General features: G+C 46.7%; 1 protein-coding gene across 7 annotated transcripts in view; it reads right to left on the bottom strand.

Moving 5' to 3' along the window:
- The window catches only part of HS3ST5 (heparan sulfate-glucosamine 3-sulfotransferase 5), a 254,478-nt gene continuing 230,880 nt past the window's right edge, over nt 1-23,598 (bottom strand). For all 7 annotated transcript variants that reach the window (XM_077902704.1, XM_077902703.1, XM_077902702.1 and 4 more), the window contains 2 exons: nt 12,398-12,536; nt 1-6,114 (listed from right to left, as the gene is read on the bottom strand). In XM_077902704.1, coding sequence (XP_077758830.1) covers nt 5,184-6,114; nt 12,398-12,504 — 1,038 coding nt within the window. In that variant the 5' untranslated portion in view covers nt 12,505-12,536 and the 3' untranslated portion in view covers nt 1-5,183. The remainder of the gene's footprint in view (nt 6,115-12,397; nt 12,537-23,598) is intronic.

Here is a 23,598-nt window from a genome sequence, read left to right as displayed (position 1 = left end):
TGTGTGTACATTTTAATTTTAATGCTAATTCATACTTTTATACAGACCCGATACACGTTACTATTCAAGGTTAAGTACAAGAGGGTTGAAATGCAGCCAATAAAGCAAGATTAGAAAGAGATTAGAAACAAATTTTAATTAGAAAATCACCACCTCAAATCCTTGTAGGAAGTAGGCGGACGTAAATAATAAAGAGAACCATTTAGAGACTTCTTGACAAGCAGGCCCGGGCTGCAACTCGGGAGGGCTGCATTCTGGTCACACCTCCAACGCTGCCTTTTTCTAGTGACCTTTAGTAATTGTTTGTTGGATCTTTCAGAAGCTGGGAACATACTAGGTGATCAATAAATGCCTCTGAATTTCATTGATCCCAGGAGAAAGAATCTCAGGTCTTTGTTATCCTCACAGGACAGTTTCTCAGGCCATTTGGAGGAGGCCCTGGGACCTATTCAAAAAAGACCAAATCTCTTGGCTCCGATCTTTGGAGACTTCACTTCTTCTGGGTGGAGGCTAGATTCTATGGACGTGTAAAAATGACCGGAAACATCTCTTTTTAGTGTAAAAACCTTTAAAGATATTGAAAACTGTCACACAATCTCTACCTTGTCATAAGCTTATCTGCAAGTTACCATTAAACTGTGTTTTTGTGTTTTTATTTTTATTTTTTTTAATTTTTTACTTTTTTACCCTTTGAACTTCGGTGGAAGTGTCCCAGGAGAAATGAGACTTGCCCTGGTTTCTGTCCCTGGGGCTGGTCTCCTCCAGGGCGACCCTGCCTGGCTTCGCCTCTAGGGATGTCAAGGGCCCAGCGGTCCTCAGGCCTTCTGCCCGCGGCCCGTGCAGGTGCGGTCGCTGCCCAGGCCCGCCAGCCTGGGGGTGGAGGCCTGGACGGTGGCCCTCGGGGGCCTGCGGTTCCCTTCACCCCTGGTGGCTGTTTCCTGCGGCCGCTGTCCCAAGTGACCGCCAAGTTAGAGGCCCCAAATGACACAAAGTTCTTCCCACATGCCCGCAGGCCTAGAAATCCAGCGCAGGCCTCGCTGGGCTGCGGTGCAGGTGCCGGGGCCTCCCGGGGATGCACCCTGCCGTGGGGTCAGCTCGGCCGCCGTGGCCCCGACCCACCGGGAACCTCGGGGGTAGCGTGCTTCTAACCACGAGGGGCCATAGAAGGAACTGGGAAAGGCGCCCCTGGGAGTGCACGTGCGCGTGCCTGCCACGTGTGCAGGGAGGCTCCCTCCACCAGAGCCTTCCCAATTGCTCCTCCTTCGGCCTAAATTTCATCCTGGGCCTCTCTACAAGGGAAAGGTTTGCTATGAAAATTGATAAACAGATGCCAGGGGGCCTCAGGAACCTGCTTAGGAGAACAGACTGTTTTGAAAATTCTTGAGTAACACCAATTTGGGAAAAAAAATTGGGCCAATTAAGAGGCTCTTATTTAGTAAAGTGGATGCAACGAGATATTTTCCAGTATATGGTCAGGATCGTTCTGCACGTTATCCATTTGGGAATACGTTGTGGTGAATTTGCTTGAAGGTAGTCTATATTTTCACCTGGTTAGCCCGAATTGCTAAGGTTTTGCTGTATTTAGCCTTTTTTAGGGGGAATGTTTTCGGCAGGTTTTTTTTTTTTTTTTTTTTTTTTGCTTACGCTGGAGACCATTCTCCTGAGTGGAGAACGGCTGCTGAGTGCGCAAAAAGAATACAAAAGACTTCAGCAGGAAGACACTGCTTATATGATCATTTGAAATTTCTCCATTTCTGGAAAATTCTCAAATTAGGCTTATGAAGGCAATCCAATTTAGCTAATTGCTAATTGGAGAAAGCAAAAGCTTATTGGCAGGGCTGGCACTTGGACTTCCCTTGTCTTTGGCTCCCACCTTCCCTTGGCAGCAGCACAACGCCTCTCGGGGCCCCTCACATGGCCTTGTAGGCCCGGCAGGGCCCTTCAACCAGGTGGGGCCCCCAAACAGTGCCATCGGGAGGCTGTCAGCCCTAGTGGCAAGTAGTGACTGTTCCCACTGGTCCCTCAGCATGGGAGGTGCCAACTCCAAGATCAGATGTGACTCTGATGGCTCACATGCCTTTGCTCTATCATATGTGAGGAAGGACCCTCACGTCCTAGATGTTTCTTATAGGACAGTGTGAAGGGAGTAGGAAAAGTGAGCACCTTCATCAAATGAGGGCTTCTGTGGGGGTGATTTCAGGGGAGTAGGTGATGGACTTGGACTTGGAACTGGCATGTGTATCTATGGGTTTGTAGTCTGTCTGTCTGTCTCTCTCTCTCTCTCTCTGATCCCCTGGGACTCTGGTTCCTGTTCGAATACGTATAATTGGAATTTTTTGGCTTCCAAAATGGTGTCATTTCAGTTTGGGTCCCGCAGAAACATCACCCTTGCTTAAAGTTTTTTTTTTTCTCTTTGCAGTCAGGGCTGTTTCACAAAGCCGTATGGTGCCACCAAGCCTCCAGGAGGAATGCAGAGATTTCATGATGTAAAAAGGAATAACTTATTCAAGAGAGCCCTGGTGGAGCTAACGTAATGAGCTGAGGATTTCTCTAGAGATGTGCTGCCTCTTTGATGACAACAGGAAACATTTTTCTAAACAAGGAGGTTGAAAACCTCCAGTGGAAGCATGCTATTAAGTTATAGGGTTTTTACTTCTCTCTGGGCTGCTCAGTCAGCAGTGGCTGTGGCTGGTTTTATTTCGGTGAAATGAAACCTGCCCCCAACACGTCCTCCTAAGCCAGGCCTTCTGCTTTAGGTCCCTGTGGGGGAGGCCCTGGGGTCTAAAACAATCCTTAAACTTATTCAGGAAGCAGAACTATTGGCAATCAGTTGTTTTTTTTTTTTTTTTTTTCTGAGTGTGGTGAAGAAATAAATGCTGGCTTATTGAGCTCAAAATAACCAACTGGAAAAGTCAGTATGAGTCAAAGAGAGTCTCTGAATAAACTCTGATAATACACATTGTTGGTAGCAGCAGCAAAATTTAAGACACAGTCTGGAATATAAGCTCATCACTGATAAACTTCACTATTTTAAAAACATGTCTCGATTTGTCTCGGAAAAGACTGCCGTCTCTCAATTTTATTGGGGGGGGGGGTACTCAGGCTGAGGTTTTGAGACATCAGGGTCCCAACGTGGGGGGTAATTTTTACAGTCACTGGTGTAAAACTGTATGAGCTGCCACCGCTCTCGAAAGACTTACAATAGAATCCGTGACAGCGGGTGATCGTGCCCTGGAAGGTGGCGTATTCAGAGTCCAGGCTGAGGGCTAGTGGAGAGCAGAGGCCCGAGGAAGTCTAACGCGGCTCGGCTCCTTGGGTTCGATTTCACCCGTGGCTTAGAGGGCCTGGCGTTGAGACCCGCGACCCCTCCCCAGGTCCCGGCGGGGCGAGCTGCTGCGTCGCCTATTCCGTGCTGGGGGATCGGCAGAGATGGTCACTAAGGCTGCGGCCTGAGAAGCAATATATACCGACACCAGAGGGGAAAGGGCTATTTATTTAGCAAAGTTCACCATCAAATCACTGGACAGGAGAAACAACTCATGGAGAGAACCAACACTTAGCACAAGCAAGAGGGGGAATCCGCTGTACTCGGCTGGGGCTTCTCTGGGCACCCTCAGTGTGACGCTGAGCAAAACTCCCTCAGACGTCTTCTAACTGGATCAGCAGCCACGACTGCGAAAAATCCATCTTTTTGTTGTTGTTGTTGACACCTCTCTCCGCGGCTTTCTGAATTATATTTAAGAGCGCGATACAGTGTATCTGATGTTAGCAAGCACCCAATTTAGCATTAATTTCTCTGGATGGAAACACGAGCCATATGTTTATGTCAGTAATAGCAGCACTATGCATTTGATCATTTCTGAGCAGACTGACTTTTTTTTTTTTTTTCCATCTCAAAGAGGGAGTTCTGAGAGTTTGTATTCATTTTTGTAGCATCAGCAGCTTTCAGTACAGAGGCCACACAAGTTCCCTAATCTGATTTTATTTAATTTCTCGACTTGTCTGACTCTGATTAGAGGTTCAAATAAAATCGTGATTCTTCTAGGCCTTGATTATGGGAAAATATTTCTCTCTCCTGGCACAGCAGCCATCGCAAGTAAGTTAATTGTTACGCAGTTGTCGCAGAGTAAGCTAGTGTTCTTTGAAGTGGCTCTATTACTAGATTTCCAGATGGTTGAGATTTTTTTTTTTTTTTTTGTAATATACTCAACCTCACTTCATAAAAACATTTTCACAAGGGTACAGAAATCCAACGGAGACGCGCATCTTTCCAGGCGCGCTCTTATGCGCATAAACAGCTTCGGTTTGGGGAGCCAGCAAGGGGGGGGGGGGCGTGTAAAACAAAGTGAGTAAAAAAAAAAAAAAAAGGTTGCACATAGAGTAATTTTAATCCATTCCGTTTTTAAATACCACAATAAATTTAATTTTCACAATAAATTAAATAGCCATATTCAGTTTACAAAATAGAATTACTTAGTGTGAAACCAGTATTTACAACAATATACACTATGTACATGACGTTTCTCTTTGTTGACACAGAACATGGACGTAAAAGGACCTCGACTTTCAGATGTGTGGCTGACATGCTACAAGTGACACCATGGTCTGTACGAGAAAACAATAGTGCAAAATCACCACAGGAACTTTGGGACAATGTCAGTTCTATGAGACGAGACAGTCTTTTAAATGATAAGAAAATAGCGTTTTCTGTTTTCGCGGCACCAGTTCAGTCTCTGGATTACAGAGCCGGCTTTCCCTTGGAAGAGAATGCGCGACCGAATCCTCTACTTCCCGAAGCTTCACAGCCATCCGTACCGTCTTCACGCATAATCTTTTGGCTTAACTCTATGAAAATAGCGGGCACAAATTCTGACTCCAAGGAAGACTAACTCTTCGAGAACAGCTGACGCCACTGTCCCCCCCAAGACCACCACCTTTTCTTTCTGTATATAGCTCCAAAGATGCAACTACTCAGACAGCAAATCATTTTTTCTTTTTTTTTTTTTTTGTGGATTTTCAATAGAAAAAGAATCCATCTTCTATTTGGTCGCCCACGGTGTATGTACAAGTGCACGTGGAAAAATGACTTGGATAGTTGTGTCTAAGAAAAGTGCATGTTATAAGCTAGAGGGAGACCTTGTGTGCCTCCAGCCACAACACACAGTGTTATGGGGCTTGTCCTGTTAGGGCCAGTTCAATGTCCTCCCAGTGATCTGGTAAAATTTTTGATTGAAAGGGTGAAAAAATTTGCGCAATTTGGTAATGACAGAGGGGTCCACCTCCGGATGAATGCGCCCCTTGCTGCCCGCCAGGCACTTATTAAAGATAATGTTAAATCGCAAGCAGTAAAACCCTCTGGTAGCATTGAAATATAAGTTGTATTGACTTATCCTCGGGGGAAGATTTAAGAACTTCTCCACGAGCTGAAGTTCTGGCAGAGGTTCCGTGATGAGGCGATCTCCGTCGACAATGTGGAACTGCTCAATGGGAAAGTATTTTAACCACCTTTCCAGATGTTTGGTGTAGATGCTGGTTCTTACCGCCTTGTACTTGGTGTTCACTTCACAGGTATTAGGGTCTATTGCCAGCTTCTCAAACTTGTAGTAAGTTTTGTTCTTCCTCTCCTTCCCCTCTAGCACCTGAGTGTAATCAGAAATAGCTCTTGTGGTTGGCTCCCTGACAATGATCAACAACTTGATGGATGAGTTCATTTTGTAAATCCTCTCCGGAACCTCCTCCGTGATAAAATACGCGGGGCTCTTTTCGATTGTGATTTGCTGTGGGTAGGAAAAGGGCATCTTTTTCCTGTACCACTCGATGCCCTTGGCATAATTCTCGTCATTGTCAAAAAAGTGGATTTCTTGAGAGGCTTTGACCACAGCGGGATGGAGGTTCAGCATCTCAAGCAGAGCCCTGGTGCCTCCTTTCCTCACCCCAATGATAATGGCCTTGGGCAGCTGCTGGACCAGGTCATGGAGGCGAACCTGGTCCTTGGAAGTATTGCCCTTCCGGAACTCGTGCAGCAGGCCACGCTTGAACTGCAGGGCGCGGAGAGGGAACTCGGCCTGACTGCGTGCTCCGAATCGGCCTTCGATGGGGCAAATGGGTTGTAGCCTGAAAGCAACAGAGAGAGGCCTTTAGAAGCTCGTGGCAGCTGACTTGTCATTTTTCTGCTTCCCTAGTTGGAGCAAGACTTTAAATGCATAAATAAAACCACTGGTTCCCAGCCTGCTGCCATCCGTAATGAACATATGTTTGGGAAATTTTATTTTAAGCAACCCTGTATTAAATGGAGCACACATAATTGATGGGATTATTTTTATTAGTGCTCCTTAAAAATTTTTATTCACCAAGCACTTAATTGACTACAGCGTGTACTTATGTTCGCAGCACAGGACAGACAAGTGACACCAGCCATACTAATAGCCTTTTAACAGCTCACCAGTTAACTTCATTTAGAAATCGTGAAAGGCAGAAGAAGATCATCTTGCGCTGCGAGGCCGAAGGCTGGCGGGGAGGCCAAGTCTTCTGGGTTTCGTGTGGTACTGTTTTCTTGCAGCTTAGCAGCACTCCTGTGGGTCTCAGAAATCTCTGAGACCTACTCTGAATAGAGGTCCCAGTCTCCGCCCGTGCCTAGTTGGATCACTAACCTGCAAACATCCAATCTTGGCGCTTGCTGAGCTTTTCATTCTATGAGAATTTCTGCCGCTGGCCTTGGGGACAGCTAGGCAAATACTATATTTCCTCTGCCTCTCTCTCTCTCTCCTCTCTCTTTCTATCTAAAGGGGTCGAGATTATGTTTTTACTTCGCTGAATGTAGGAACAAAGCCAATGCCATCAGCAAGCGCTGTCTATCACCTCCCACTCTTGGGACCAGAAATCAACCAGACCTCGGCAGAGCCAGAAGCTTCGGGTCCTCAGCGCCAAGCCCGTGGAAATCAGGGACTCCGGCGTAGGAAGGAAGGAATGCAATGGACGGAGCCAGAAAGGAGGATCTGTACTGCAGCACTGCCCTAAGTAATGAACCACCACCAGCGCTTTTGTCAGAGAGAAAGGCGTGGTAATGATCATAATGACATCAGACTAGAGTTGCTGCTCGATTTGGCATGGCCAACGTCTATGGGTGGCAAATGCAGTTTCCTTTTGGGTAATAGTCTGGAACCTAACTGAAATTCATTATCACTTCCCTAAGTTTCTCTGAAAAGGCATTTTAGCCTTCTTGCTGAAGGGTGTAGCATCAGTCAAAATGGCTGTTAAGCCAATCCTCCAACTGAAGCTTCTAGCGATCCTAATTACTTGGAGTCTCCGAGGCAATGAGGCTGTCTCGTGCTTTTCCCAAGAGAACCTACTGTACCATTCTCATCTCCTGTAATGTATACAACTAAACGGAGAAGGGGAAAACTTTGTCACACCAAGACGTTCTGCAGAACTAAGGGAGAAGAGTATGGCCTGTTTGAACATCTATCGTGGTGCTTGTGGAAAACGATATTCATATATTCTCGTTCATGGTGTTTGTTTCTTGTTATTTCATAGACAACTCATGCTCATTGTGGAAACCATGAAAATATGGAATAGTGTAAAAATAATGAGGTTTACATTTAATATTTTAGAAAAACTTGAATTTTGTTTTTATAAATTTGTTAACAAGATTAATACGCTAGAGTTCTAAATGGAAGCTACATCCAAACTCGTTCTGTGAGGCCAGCATCACCTTAATTCCAAAACCAGACAAAGATCCCACCAAAAAGGAGAATTATAGACCAATATCCCTGATGAACACAGATGCAGAAATCCTCAACAAGATACTAGCCAATAGGATCCAACACTTCATTAAGAGGATTATTCACCATGACCAAGTGGGATTTATCCTCGGGATGCAAGGCTGGTTCAACACTCGTAAAGCAATCAGGGTGATAGATCATATCAACAAGAGGAAAAACAAGAACCATATGATCCTCTCAATAGATGCAGAGAAAGCATTTGACAAAATACAGCATCCATTCCTGATCAAAACTCTTCAGAGTGTAGGGATAGAGAGAACATTCCTCAGCATCTTAAAAGCCATCTACGAAAAGCCCACAGCAAATATCATTCTCAATGGGGAAGCACTGGGAGCCTTTCCCCTAAGATCAGGAACACAACAGGAATGTCCACTCTCACCACTGCTGTTCAACATAGTACTGGAAGGCCTAGCCTCAGCAATCAGGCAACAAAAAGACATTAAAGGCATTCGAATTGGCAAAGAAGTCAAACTCTCCCTCTTCACAGATGACATGATACTGTACACAGAAAGACTCCACCCCAAGATTGCTAGAACTCATACAGCAATTAGGCCGTGTGGCAGGATACAAAATCAATGCCCAGAAATCTGTGGCATTTCTATACGCTAACAATAGAACTGAAGAAAGAAAAAATTTTTAAAAAGATTTTATTTATTTATTTATGAGAGATACAGAGAGAGAGAGAGAGAAATGCAGAGACACAGGAGGAGGGAGAAGCAGGCTCCATGCAGGGAGCCCGATGCGGGACTCGATCCCTGGTCTCCAGGATCACGCCCTGGGCCGAAGGCAGGCACTAAACTGCTGAGCCACCCAGGGATCCCCTTAAGAAAGAGAAATTAAGGAGTCAATCCCATTTACAATTGCACTCAAAAGCATAAGATACTTAGGAATAAACCTAACCAAAGAGGTAAAGGGTCTATACCCTAAAAACTACAGAACACTTCTGAAAGAAATTGAGGAAGACACAGAGAGATGGAAAAATATTCCATGCTCATGGATTGGAAGAATTAATATTGTGAAAATGACTATGCTACCCAGGGCAATTTACACATTTAATGCAATCCCTATCACGATACCATGGACTTTCTTCAGAGAGTTGGAATGAATCATCTTAAGATTTGTGTGGAATCAGAAAAGACCCCGAATAGCCAGGGGAATTTTAAAAAAAGAAAACCACAGCTGGGGGCATCACAATGCCAGATTCCAGGCTGTACTACAAAGCTGTGGTCATCAAGACAGTGTGGTACTGGCATCAAAACAGACACACAGATCAATGGAACAGAATAGAGAATCCAGAAGTGGACCCTCAACTCTCTGGTTAACTAATATTTGACAAAGCAGGAAAGACTATCCACTGATAAAAGGACAGTCTCTTCAATAAATGGTGCTGGGAAAATTGGACATCCACATGCAGAAGAATGAAACTGGACCGCTCTCTTTCACCAGACACAAACATAAACTCAAAATGGATGAAAGATCTAAATGTGAGGCAAGAATCCATCAAAATCCTAGAGGAGAACACAGGCAACACCCTTTTTGAACTTGGCCACAGCAACTCCTTGCAAGATACATCCATGAAGGCAAAGGAAACAAAAGCAAAAAATGAACTATTGGGACTTCATCAAGATAAGAAGCTTCTGCACAGCAAAGGAAACAGTCAACAAAACTACAAGACAACCTACAGAATGGGAGAGGATATTTGCAAATGACCCATCAGATAAAGAGCTAGCTTCCAAGATCTGTAAAGAACCTATTAAACTCAACAGCAAAGAAACAAACAATCCAATCATGAAATGGGCAAAAGGCATGAACAGAAATCTCACGGAGGAAGACACAGACATGCTCAACAAGCACATGAGGAAATGCTCCGTGTCACGGGCCATCAGGGAAATACAAATCAAAACCACAATGAGATCCCACCTCACACCAGTGAGAATGGGGAAAATTAACAAGGCAGGAAACCACAAATGTTGGAGAGGATGCGGAGAAAGGGGGACCCTCCTGCACTGTTGGTGGGAATGTGAACTGGTGCAGCCACTCTGGGAAACTGTGTGGAGGTTCCTCAAAGAGTTAGAAATAGACCTGCCCTATGACCCAGCAATTGCACTGCTGGGGATTTACCCCAAAGATACAGATGCAATGAAACGCTGGGACACCTGCACCCCGATGTTTCTAGCAGCAATGTCCACAATAGCCCAACTGTGGGAGGAGCCTCGGTGTCCATCGACAGATGAATGGATAAAGAAGCTGTGGTCTATGTATACACTGGAATATTCCTCAGCCATTAGAAACGACAAATACCCACCATTTGCTTTGACGTGGATGGAACTGGAAAGTATTATGCTGAGTGAAGTAAGTCAATCGGAGGACAAACATATATGGTCTCATTCATTTGGGGAATATAAAAAATAGTGAAAGGTAATAAAGGGGAAAGGAGAGAAAATGAGTGGGAAATATCAGAGAGGGAGACAGACCATGAGAGACTCCTAACTCTAAGAAACGAACAAGGGGTAGTGGAAGGGGAGGAGGGCGGGGAGTGGGGGTGACTGGGTGACGGGCACTGAGGGGGGCACTTGGTGGGATGAGCGCTGGGTGTTATGCTATATGTTGGCAAATTGAACTCCAATAAAAAATATATATACAAAAAAAAAAAGGAAGCTACAGAAGTAGCAACACATACATTAGTCAAAGATATTTTCAATTGTGACATTGATTGGAATATCACAAATCCATCTTTTAGCTCTTTTTGGGTTCTGGTCGAGAACTAAGCCCTGATTCCCTACAGCATCCACTGAATGGAATGGAGAGACTTCTCTCCTGTGCATCTAGATGCGAGTGCCATCCTTGGGAGAACTGAGGAAGTAGTCAGCCAAATCCTTTTCTGTAAGGACTTGATTCTCTTGCACAGTTCTGGCCGAGAAAGGCTGAAACAGACCGTCTCGGGGCCGTTCCTTCTTTTCCTTGCTTCCACTTTCTACTTTCCACCGTGGGAGCGCATACCCTATGGAACAATTGCCTTTTTGACTTCCTAACTCATGAGAGGAGAAAATATATTATTTCCATTTCCTGAAGAGTAAATTCTGGGCATGGGCCTCAGACATGGGAAAAAAAACATGGAATCTTAGGACTGGAAGGGACAGTAGAAGGAACTGGGCTCAGTCTCCCACCCAGAGAGCAGGGTCCTCAGTGACTAAAGGATAGGCCTGAGTGTGTGTCAACGTCAGACATAATTTTGTTCATCAAACTCTCAAATGAGAGGTTTTAGGAAAGAAAGCCCAAAAGCTATCCCATTAGAGACTGGACACTGAAAAAATGAAAAGGATCCTCGACTGAATGGCTACTGTGTTAAGGATCATTGGATCAATTGCTCAGTTAAAAGCAAACGACTGGAAGCTAATGAAAGGTATTGGGAAGAACTTGACACAAAAGTTCCATTAGGGACACAGGACAGTGGTGCCCACCTCAAAGCTTTTCACGAATAACTAAGTACCACTCTAGGGAAACTACCTGAAGTCAGTGATAAGCTCTGGATTAGGCCATTTCCCAGAGTTAGCAACCAGTGAGCGCGAAGTTGACTTCAGAATTTCGGATTGAAAAGCATCCGAGGGGTTCCCTTGACCGGTCAAAACGGACACTGGCTGAAGGAAAATGAAAACCGCTGCCATAGGATTTGTTAAATAACCCAGTGAAAAGATCTCTATATTAGAACACTGAACGGAAGATACTTTCATTTTAAGCGTGGCTGCGTTTTCACGGAGAATGGGAACCGAATTCATAGAGAACACACTTCAGTCTTTCCCACGTGAGGATTCATTTTAAAGGGCAAAGAAGGGGGCTTCCCATTGCAGAGATGAACTTCACTGTCTTTTCCAACCACCCCAAATGTGGGACGGTCCAGAGATACGCAAGGTGCAGCCAGCTGGTGTTTGCCGGGCCTGCCCCAAGCTGGTACCTCGCCACCGTGCGCCTATTGAGAGCCCGGGGTGGCTCCGTAAATTCCCCCTCCCTGGATTTTCGGTTGTTTTCTGGGCAATTCCTCTGAGCGACGGACTCCTCAGCTTGGTGCTACTCTCAGCTCCTGGAAACCAGATTTCTGATTAACACGGTTAAAACTCCCCCGGCCTGCAGCCTTCCTTCCAGGGCACTGGGTTCCCAACTTGAGGAGCTCCTTCACAGGCTCACACGGAATCCTCACTCTCACGGCAGCACGTTAATTGCTCACTCATAAATTCCAACAACGAAGGGAAATAAATACAACATCACTACTTTGCACCCGCTAGGAGGCAACAGCCAGGCGCACGCAGACCACACGGAGCTCCAGTAAATGACATTTGTACCGTAGATGGCTTTGTCCCTTCTCTGAAAACAAACGTCAACGCACACAGAATATCAATGGATCCCGACGAACGCCTTGGTTTGAGCAACCAGGATCTCTTTCTCTTAAAGGCTCAATAAATCAAAATCAATATGGCAGAAAACCATGTTTCTTGGCAATTTTGAGAGAGGAAAATAAATGGGTAGGTCTAAGATGATGTCCTAAGGAAGTTTAAATCGAGAGACCCCTGAAGTCACACGGGCTTGGGTGTAATTACCTACCTCCGTGTTTAAGTACCTACCTATCCAAGCTCCCAACTCTGGCGACTAGATACAGGAGACTCCCAACGGCAAGGCTTCCCAGCACCAGGAGCTTCTGTCTCAGCCACGCCTGCTGTTTGAATAGCATGGCCCTCCATCAACCTTCAGGACTCCTGCGGCCTGAGAGACAGGGATAGGAGGCACCCATCAGCAGTCATGTCTCAGAGGCTCCGGGACTAGTCACAGAGCCACGGACGGGGGGTACGGGTGATCAAGGGATGCTTCGTGAGGAAGAGACCCCATGTGGACCTCGACAATGTGGAGGGTGTGACAGGTATTTGCCAAAGCTTGCCTTCCTCTCCCTGACCCATGTTATAACATCAAAGACTAAACCAGGGGAAGCTCCCAACTAGATGGAACCTGTTGGACAATTGTCAAAGTGAATTAAGATGCACACATACATGTATATAAAGAGAGAGAGAGAGAGAACACGCACACATATTTGTTATTATTAGTCATTCAAAGGACGCTGATAAAATGAGCAACTGGGTAACCTGAGGTGTGCCGGTGGGGCAGGCAGTAAGCTGAAGGTCCTGCTCTGGAACAACACGACAAACGTAGAAATTCCGGTTCAGCAAGTGATCCTCTGGGGGCACTGCAGTGACATATGTTACTTGCATGTTTTTTGGTTTTGTTTAGTTCTAATTGCGAAGGGAGGAAAGATCAAAGGCTGGTTCTTTACCTTCCGAGGTTATCAGCGGTAACTATCAGGCCCTCAGATGTTGGAGGCCAGTGGCTCAAGGTGACCCGATGCTGCCCTTCACCTCCTCTGCCCGGTGCCGTAACTGGACGGTGGGACTCTGGAGACATGCCGGGACAGGCTCCCCTGCTGTGGGGAACCCCCTTGGCTCTCGATGGATTTAAACAGATTTGCCGATACGGGTCTCACTCTCCTGTCATGACAGAAGCTTACCTGGAAGCTCTGGACTCTTATTCATGAAATAAGGCTGGCAGAGGAATGTAAGGCTCTACTAGTGCCGTTATTAAATTTTGGGGAAAAAAAAATGCAAGCTCCGATTCAGCCTTCCTTATTAAAAATAAATCCAATCGCCCTTTCAAGAGAAGATTGTTTGTTTCTTATTGAAACTCAAAGTAGTAACCCAAGAAGAGGGACTGCAGCAGTGGGTCATGGGTAGAAGTTATTTTCTTGCAATGGTATTTCCATGTTTGCTAGGTGGCAAGGGGTACACTAGGGTGGACTGATGGGTCTATTCATTCATTCATCGAGATTAGGAGCCCCAAGAACATTCCCAGCTATTCTACTGGGTTTATGGAGGATTCCAGAAAACACCCTGAGTGAGTTTTAGCCCTTGAACAAGTAATAATGCGAGACGAAATCGCAAAACGACCAGAGGATGCAACCTAATTCATGTTAATGTAGAAATAAATATCGAGGAAAGAAAATAAAAAAATAAAACAATAAAAAAAAAAAGAAAGAAAGAAACGTCAGAGATGTGGGCTTCTTAGATTGCGGGGGCCTCTCCCTCCCTGTCTGTAAAATGGGGACGATCTCTGACGTCCCCACTCCGGCCCCCACGCCGAGAATGGGGTGAGCTTTGTACCAGTAACGTCGCGGCACAAAGGTGCATTGCTGGGGGCCTGGCGTGGCTGAGGCTCCTCTGCGCCTCGGGCGGCTGAGTTCGCGGGAACCCAGAGCGAGGCAGAGGGCGCTGAGCCTACGAGAGGCCCCGACGGGCAGCCGCCCCGGGAGCGGCCAGCAGTGGCGCCTCGCCTGGCCCCCGGCGGCCCTCCTGCTTCCCACCGGCCGCGGGCTCTGCCCACCGCCCCAGCTGCGGAGCCTGCTGCCGAGGGGGGCACGGCCGCCTCCCCGGGGAAGGCCACCCGGCTGCCCGCCCCGGCCGTCTCCCTCCACCTCCGGGGGCCGGGTCTCCAGTGGCCAAGGTCTCCGAGTGCTGGGTCTCTGGGGGTCAGGGTCTCCGAGGTGCCAGGTCTGTTGGGGTCAGGGTCTCCAGGGGCCAGGTCTCCCGAGTCCCGGGTCTCCAGGGATCAGGGTCTCTGGGGGTCACAGTCTCTGAGGTGCAGGGTCTCTGGAAGTCATGGTCTCCAGGGGTCACGGTCTCCGGGGGATCTCCTGGGTGCTAGGTCTTTGAGGGGCCGGGTCTCTGGAGATCAAGGTTTCTGGGGTCAGGATCTCCGAGGTGCTGTGTCTCCAAGGAGCCGGGTCTCTGAGCACTGCATCTCCAGGGGGGGTCAGGGTCTCCGGGGGCCAGGTCTGCGGGGGTCAAGGTCTCCCAAGTGCCGGGTCTCCAAGGGTCAGGGTCTCCGGAGGTCACGGTTTCCAGGGGTCAAGGTCTCCCGGGTGCCGGGTCTTTGAGGGGCCGGGTCTCCGGGGATCAAGGTCTCCAGGGGCTGGTTCTTAGGGTCAGGGTCTCCAAGGTGCTGGGTCTCCGGGGGGCCAGGTTAGAGGCAGCGCCTGCCCCGCTATGGCAGCAGTGTAGCTCCGGGCCACGGCTGAGCGTGCTCCTGGCTCACAGGTCCCAGGAAGCCAGCCCAGGGGGGAGCCCCGATCCTGTGTGCCTTGCTGGACGGGCCGGGTCCCCTACGGTGAGCGCGCACCCACCGCCCTCAGAGATCCCAGGCCAACGAGCCAGAATTAACCTTGCACCATTGCTGTTGTGGTGGTTTTGTTCTCACAGTGGAGTCAATGACATACACACCTTAATCACAGTCATTGTCTATTTTTTTTTTTTTAGTGAAAATCCCAGATTTTCTTTTCTTTCTTTCTTTCTTTCTTTCTTTTTAAGATGTATCTATTTATTCATGAGAGACACAGAGAGAGGCAGAGACCCAGGCAGAGGGAGAAGCAGGTTCCCTGCGGGGAGCCCGATGCGGACTCGATCCCGGGACTCTAGGATCACACGCCACGCTGAAGGCAGACGCCCAACCGCTGAGCCACCCGGGCGGCCCCATTGTCTACTTTTTTTGTTTCTCTCGAGTCACCAATTTTGTCAAACTCCTCCTTAATTTCTTCCTGCCTCATCCTGTTGAGGCACTTCCTACCCCCCTCATCTCTTACCATCTGGGGACGTGCTCCTATGGCCTGTGTGTCCTGAGTTTCCTTCCTCTGTCCCCGGTTGATTTTCAGCTATTCGCTGGATCAAGTCCAATCTCTTCCGGGCGCCTGGGTGGCTCAGCAGTTGAGCATCTGCCTTCGTTCAGCTCAGGGCCTGGTCCCAGGGGGTCCCCGCGGGGAGCCTGCTTCTCCCTCTGCCTGTGTCTCTGCCTCTTTTTCTCTCTCTGTGTCTCTCATGAATAAATAAATACAATCTTAAAAAAAAAAAAAAAAAGTCCAATCTCTTCTTGAAAGCACAGGCCCTTCGGTCCGAGGGCCCAGCCCAGACAGCCAGCCTCCCTCCTTCCTTCTTGAAACTCCCCAACTCCAGCCTGTGTCCCCCCAGGTCAGCCTCATTCCTGCTTTTCAGACCTGTCCACTCTCGTCTCTCTGCTTCCGTCAGCGTCCTCACTGGCCAGCACGGCTCTCGCACTTTTCCTTCTTCAGGATTCCCAGGTCCTGTTAGTGTCTCCCTGGAGAGGGCGATCGTGGCGGATGGGCAGTTTGGGCGGGAAATCCCAGTGCACTGCCATTCGGGGGTGGGAGGGGCTCCACCCTGGGGAGACGCTTGCACGCAGGGGGAAATGACCGGAGCTGGGAAGGCTGTGGAGGGATGGGCCCAAGACCCAGGGGAATGTCACAACCAAGTTTTCGAGCCTTCAACGGCGACGCACAGATGCACACGTCATCTGGGAAATGGTGGATCACGACACCTTACTGCACACGAGGCCGAGGCTCTGTCTACAGCCACTGAGGATCTCTCCTGGTCAAAAGCTCCACTGCCCCCCCGCCCCCATGGCCCTTTATGGCCAGTCCGGTTGTCACCATGAGGGTTTTGCCCTGTGGGACGAACGGCTGCAGCCAGTCCAGCTCATGTCTGAGATACCTTGAATCGCCTACTGGGGCTTCTCCAAACGCCTGCCTGCCCTGCCTCCCCTCCGGACGGCAGGCCCGCTGCACCTCCAAAGCACCCCCGTGTCTACTAGGAGGCCGAGGAGAACTAGAGCTTTTATTCGAGGGCTCAGCTACTGTGAACGGAGCATCCGTGGTGAAGTGCAGAGAGCCCTGGGTTAGGAGTCCGAGACCCTGATTAACATCCTGGTTTACTTTTAGAATGGAAGCTCGCTGAATTTTGGCATCCTCATCTGCACAGTGAGGCTCACAATGCTTATCTCACGGCGTTCTTATGACGTGAGCCTTGGGTAAGACGATGCGAGATAAAACTGTGAATATATGGGCACTTTGCAAAAATGGGGCATGACAGAGCTCGGGAGGCTGATATGTTTGTTCTCACAATGCACTTTAAGGAGGGAGAGAGTGAAATAAATGCAGTTCTCATTAATAATATAATTAGATTGCAAAAAATGTAAGCCCCCCCCTTTTTTTATACATAAATAACTTTTAATGGAAACAACTGTTACCTACGAGAACGCTAACGCTGGAATTCCCTCTTCAAAGCAAGATGGCAAAGGGCGGCAAAGCAAAGAAACACCAAAGACAAGGACGAGAAGTCAACGCTTACTTTGTTAGGCTGAAATCTCTTGGGATTTGTCAGAAATGAGGAAGCCAGGCCAGTGATTGCTAATAAGTGTCTCTAGGGTGCAGGAAGCGAAATCTCATCCTGTTCTGAGGTTAGTCTCTGACAGGACATCCTAAGAGGCAGGGTCCTCGCAGCCCCCCAGGATGGCCTGCCCAGGGGACACCAAAGGCGCTCGGCTGCTGTAACCCTGAAGGTGCCCCTCAGTCTCTATCATCCGAGGACCCTGCCAGGCGGGGTCTTAGGAGCGGGGGAGTCATTGCTCTTGCTCGGAGCGTATCCGCCGGAGAGAAGCCTCACCATCCGAGGTTCACCGAACATGGTATTAAACTGGGGAGAAGGTCAACTGCTCCTCCAACCCCCAAGTTCCTTCCCCTTAGCTCTACCGGCTTTAATGGCTATTTTAAAAAATTTTCATCACATCAATCATACTGGTAATAGGCAATTTATATAAAGTTTTTTTTTTTTTTTGAAGCTTATTATTTCTTTTTACGCCTTATCAAAAAAAGGTTAGAGACCAAACCGTGACACTTGAGCCCTCCTTCATTTCCGGTTTTTAAGCTCTCAGCGTTTTGCATCTGGTGTGCCAAGAACAGCACAATTACAGTTTCTCCAGATTCCTAAAGCTTTAATAGGCCTGGTATCTTAGCCCAACAGAGCGGAGTATCTAAATAACAGAGTCCGCGGCCAGAAACAACACAACGTGCAGACATCTGGCTGTTTCTTGAGAGCGGCACCAAGCAAAGAGAGAAGTGATTCCCAAGCTGAAGCAAAGAAATAAGGGAACTCAAAAATAATCATAATAAAGCCATGTCTAAGTGCTGCTCCAAAGCCTGTAGACATGGTTACCGCAAGCCCCTGGTAGCAGTAAAGACAGTAACAGAGACAAGAGCAGCAGAGTTCATTAGAGACGGCAGGACTCGCAGAGCAGAATTATTCCAAGGAAATCATTAAGGGTCTGCTGCGTGATAGCTCATTTAGCAGCAGCCTTATGGAGTGGACAGGAACCACATTTATTGAGCAATCCGCTCTCTGTTCCTTTCTTTCACATTTATTATCTCATGTTGTTATGCAAGGGAGCTGTGAAGTGTTCTCTTTTATTTCCTCTGATGGGAATCAAAGAGCAGAGAGATGAGCAGGTTATTTACCCGAGGGCGTGTAGCTGATAACTGCGGAAGGAGAATTTAAATTCAGACTTATCTGACCCCAAAGAACGTGGCCCCTTGATTGCAATGCCACTCGTAGAGCTCCCCTGGGACACCCTTAACTAATACTTGTTTGTTGATTGATGAGAGCGGACGCAACCGGTTAACGCCACCCAAATTACCTGCCATTGAACCTTGCGGTAGAAGATGGGAAGGTGAGAAAAAGTAAAAGAGGAACAGAGATTCCATGGAGGGGCAAGCGACAGGGGCATTTTGGATGATTTGAACCTGATAAAATCAAGGGAAAATATTAATAAGTGATGACGATGATGACGAAAATGAAAGGTGCTGTTCTTACGGAAAAATTATGTTTTTAGTATGTTACAAAGTGGTTTTCATACCGTTTCTCTTACTTTTGCTTCTTCCGTTGTTTTGGTTGCTATGTTACAACATTTTTTTAATTCACTTATAGTCCTTTCAGGTTTTTTTTTTTTTCTTGCATTGATGGAGAGGTCATTTGTGACATATCAACCAATCCTTGGTTGATTGCTTATTCCTTTTAGCTTATTTATTTATTTATTTATTTATTTATTTATTTATTTATTTCCTGTATAGTTAACATCTAGTGTTACATTAGTTGAAGCGTATAACATAGTGATTCAACAATTCCACATATTTCTCGGTGCTCATCAGGATACGTGTACTCTTAATCCCCGTCACCTATTTCATGCATTTTTCCCCCCTCCTCCACCTCTCCTCTGGTAACCACCAGTCTGTTCTCTCTATTTAAGAATCTATTTTTTTGGATGTCTCTTCGTCTCTTTGTTTTCTTAAGTTCTATGTATGAGTGAAATCATCTGGTATTTGTCTTTCTCTGAATGATGGTTTTCACTTAGCATTATACTTATGAGGTCCATTCACATTATTGCAAATGACAAGATTTCATTCATTTTATGATTAAATAATATTCCACTGTGTATATACACACACACACACACACACACACGTACACCCACCCCACTTCTTCTTTATTCACTCATCTATGGATAGACACTTGGGTTGCTTCCAACTACATCCTAGCTATTGTAAATCATGCTGCAATAAACATAGGGGTGCATATAACTTTTCAAATTACTGATTTCATTTTCTTTGGGTAAATACTCTGTAGGGGAATTACTGGATCACATGGTAATTCTATTTTTTTATTTTTTTTTTTTGAGGAACCTCCATAAAGATTTTGCACGGTGAAGGAAACCATCAATGAAACAAAAATACAACCCATTAAATGGGAGAAGATATTTGCACATGATATATCCAATAAGGGGTTAATGCCCCAAATATATAAAGAACTTACAGAAGTCAACGCCCAATAATCCAATTAAAAAATGGGCAGAATGCATGAACAGACATTTTTCCAAAGATGACATCTGGATGGCCAGCAGACACATGAAAAGTTGCTCAACATCACTCATCATCAGGGAAATGCAAGTCAAAAGCACCATGAAATATCATCTCACACCTGTCAGGATGACTAAAATCAAAGCCACAAGAAACAATAGGTGTTGGCGGGGATTTGAAGAAGAAGGAATCCTAATGCACTATTGGTGGGAACGCAACCTGATGCAGTCGCTGCGGAAAATGGTATGGAGGTTCCTTTCCTTATCATTTCTAATTAAGACCAACCAGAGTCTTTGGAACCCCATCTGTCCTCCCCATAATTCCAGAACTGACTTACTTTTTGATAAATTTTATAGTTGACTATCAAAATAACATTGCTTTTTACTGCTGTTTGATTCAGACTCTTCTGTGCTCATCTCTGTAAGACCTTGATTAAGTCTGTTGGTGACCTCTCGTGATCACCCCATCCCTTTCCCACCTTTCTCAGCTCTTCCCCTCTCTATCTCAGTGAGCAGCACCCCCTCTGCCCACGGGGTTGCCCACACTGAAAACCCTGGGGTTCCTTCTGGGCTCCAATCAGCCAGTGAAATTCTACCTCCAAGATACTACAAGAATCAACCTACTTCTTTGCATGGTCATTTGTGAGTGCCTTGCTTCAAGCCATGTTCTCTTTTCCTTAGAGTATTATGGGCTCCTCACTGGTCTCCTCACCATTACTTTTTTTTCCTGCCTCAAATTATTCTCCATAGTGATGCAAGAGTGGTCTTTCTTTTTTTTAAAAGATTTTATTTATTTTTATTTATTTATGAGAGAGAGAGAGAGAGAGAGAGAGAAGCAGAGGGAGAAGCAGACTCCATGCAAGGAGCCCGATGTGGGATCCAATCCCGGGAGCCTGATGTGGAATCCAATCCCGGGACCCCAGAATCATACCCTGGGCCAAAGGCTGGCGCTAAACCACTGAGCCACCCAGGGATCCCCTTTCTTTTAAGATTGTATTTATTTATTCATGAGAGACACAGAGAGAGAGGCAGAGACACAGGCAGAGGGAGAGGCAGGCTCCCTGAGGGGAGCCCGATGTGGGACTCGATCCTGGGACCCCAGAATCATGACCTGAGCCGAAGGCAGACGCTCAATCATGAAGCCACCCAGGCGTCCTGCTAGAGTGGTCTTTCCAAACAGAAATTTGATCATGTTGCCTTCAGACTTAATGCACTTTAGTGTGTCCCTATCATCCACATGGTTTCAAAAGACCCCAAGCTCCTTTTCACTGCAGTTCCACACAACTCCCAACGCCTGTATCTACAAACTTCAGCACACAAAACAACTTACATTTCCTTACTTATCCTGTCTCGTATTTTACTTTTCTTTTCTCAGTTCCTTTAAAGAAATAAGAATTGGAAAAGTGCTCTCTACATAACATCAGTAGCGTCCTGTGAGGGCCCATCCATTGGAGTGCTCGAGCTGGGTCGTACTTGGCAAGCCAGTTGTTAATGCCATGGTTAAGAATTACCTTATAGAAATTCACGATTAAATAAATTAAAACAAAGGCAATAAGTATTTAAAACCTCATTATTTCCTAATTATCTTACTACATCTTCCTATTTATCTATGCCTTGGGATGAAGTCTATTGTGTCTGTACAGAGAGGATACTACTGTGCATCTCTAAGTCCACATTCAGTGAATTCATGGTGGAATTGGACGTCAAAACTGGAGGGAGAAGGGATTTAATTACTAGGAATCATCGCTGTCCCCACGAGCTGGTTGTTAAGGATTTCCCAGCACTCTGCTGGTCATGCTCCAATCATTTCTCCCGTGTACATTCATCAAGTTGTTCCTGAGTGCCCACCATGTGTGCAGCATGTAACCAGGCGCAGTTGGGGACAGAGTGAGCCCCCCTCTCAGGTTCCCCTTCTCTTTTAGCCTCTTCCACGCCCCTGCCTTCCTGTAGGGGTCTGTTTTCATTTCTGAGGCCCCTGTAGCTCTTTTCTGTTCTCATTTTCCTAGGTATTTCTCCCCAGCTTCCGGTGCCTCCTTTCAGTTCCTCCCCGCACCAAGCCCCTGCCTATGTTCTCTAAATACCAGGGCTTAAAAAGAAAGAATGCAGTGCTATTATCCATCGTAACGTTGATGGTGAAAGAACAGTACAGCAAAAGGTATTAAAAAAAATCTTATAAAGGTTGAGCAAATCCATAAAATAATCTACAATTAGTTTGTATGCAAAATAATACCAAAAGCTGTCCATTCTTGGCAGGCTAACATTTTCTTAAATTGCAGTATTAGTCACATGCTTTAAAAATTTCCTCTTTTTATTACCAGGGGCACCGCTTTCCTTTGCCACTCGGATCTTTCTTTCAAGGGCAGAGGGGCTCCACCAAATTCTGACACTAAGATAACCCCCTATGTCCCTGGTCCTCCACGGATGTTTACTGACCTACCACGCGCTAGCCACTGCAGACACCACGGAGAATATGAAGAACCAAAGACACACGCATCATGTCTGTTGCCGTCTTCTAGTATTCAAGGCCAGTTCTTGATAAAAGTGTAAGAAAACTGCATCTTCTCTTACGCAAGAGCCCAGATCCGCTTGGAGGGCAGAAAACAAAGACTTCCCACAAGCTCAGGGTCTGCTGGACCTCCCAGACTCGTCTCTTGGCCCTAAGATCCACTTTCTCCATGGAAGGTCCCTGCCTGCTATCCAAGTAGCTACAGGCAAACCAACTCTCTAAAAGGTACTATTCTTCCTCTAACAAGACTCTTTTCAAAGCCCTTAGCCGAGTGAAGACTTTGCTGAGCATGTTTAGACCAGACTTTGCCAAGTTAAGTGCTTGTGACCAAACAGGACTAGCATTGTGGGTATGTGACCCGCGCGTTTGTATGGGGCTCTGTACTCAGAAGGATCCCATGCTTGGTTTAATGCTTTCTTGTCACGGTCTTCAAATTCTCTGTAATTTCTGAACAAGAGGCCCCACATTTTCATTCTGCACTGGGCTGTACAAATCATGTGCACAGTCCTGCAGTGAGACCTTCCGCCTTCCGGGAAGGCCTTCCACTTGTATGTTGGCTGTAACTCTTCATAGTCAGCGGCACCTCCTCCTCTTTCCAGACGCTTGGCCTCAAGAGGTGGACATTGTCTTAAGACCCGTCACACAAGAACACAGCCTTTCACGTCTTCTTAGAGAGCTGGGAATTCCGCTCCCCTTCATTCCTTCCACTTCTGTGGCCTTCCCTGAGGCTCATATCTTCCCTGGATCCCCAATACTAAAAATGGCATCAGCCTTCAGGACGCAGTTTTACCGTCCTACAGCCAACGACATCTACAGGAGAGCAAGTGCCACACAAGGATGATGTTGACACACACAAGCACACACAACAGCATGGGGGTTTCATTACAATAATTTAGTGGGCAGAAATCCTGTGGGAGGAAGAAGTGTCATCATCCCTGTCACACAGATGGGAAAACAGACCTAAGGACTATAGGCATCTGCTCCTTCCGTGGCCTGAAAACTATCTCCCCACCCCCTCCACTCTTCAAGGCAAAAAACCGAGGGAGTTTAAGTTACTCACCTGCTATGTGACTGTGGGTAAGTCTCTTAACCTCCCAGATTTTTTTTTTTTAACCCAAGAAAGAAAGGGTGTTGAAGGGATGTGTTCAGCAGGGCCTTCTGGGGCTAATGTTCTCTTACTCTAAGGGATGCTCCCAGATGAGCACCGCATGAGCTTTCCTACAATGACAGATTCGTGGATAAGGAAGTAAGGACAACTGCAGCGGGGGGGAAATTAGTGCCTGAGGTAAATCTCAATTTTTCTTGTTATCCCCCAGGGTTGAACAGTTTGACCCCTTTCAAGACGGCTCCATCCCATTATACTGCTTATTCCTGTGAAAAACAATCCTCTCATTCTCAGACATGAAATTTCTTTGAAAAGATACCGACACTTAAGGAAGATTCTACTGATTAGCTTTCAATTTGCCCAGCTGCCAGAGAACCCGCAGGAATCACATTTTGAAAAAAAAATTAGCCAAGGGCAGC

This window comes from Canis aureus, chromosome 7, assembly GCF_053574225.1.
Source record: "Canis aureus isolate CA01 chromosome 7, VMU_Caureus_v.1.0, whole genome shotgun sequence".
Classification (NCBI taxonomy): domain Eukaryota; kingdom Metazoa; phylum Chordata; class Mammalia; order Carnivora; family Canidae; genus Canis; species Canis aureus.
Note: the sequence above shows the minus strand (reverse complement) of the source record. Positions and strands in the feature narration are given on the sequence as shown.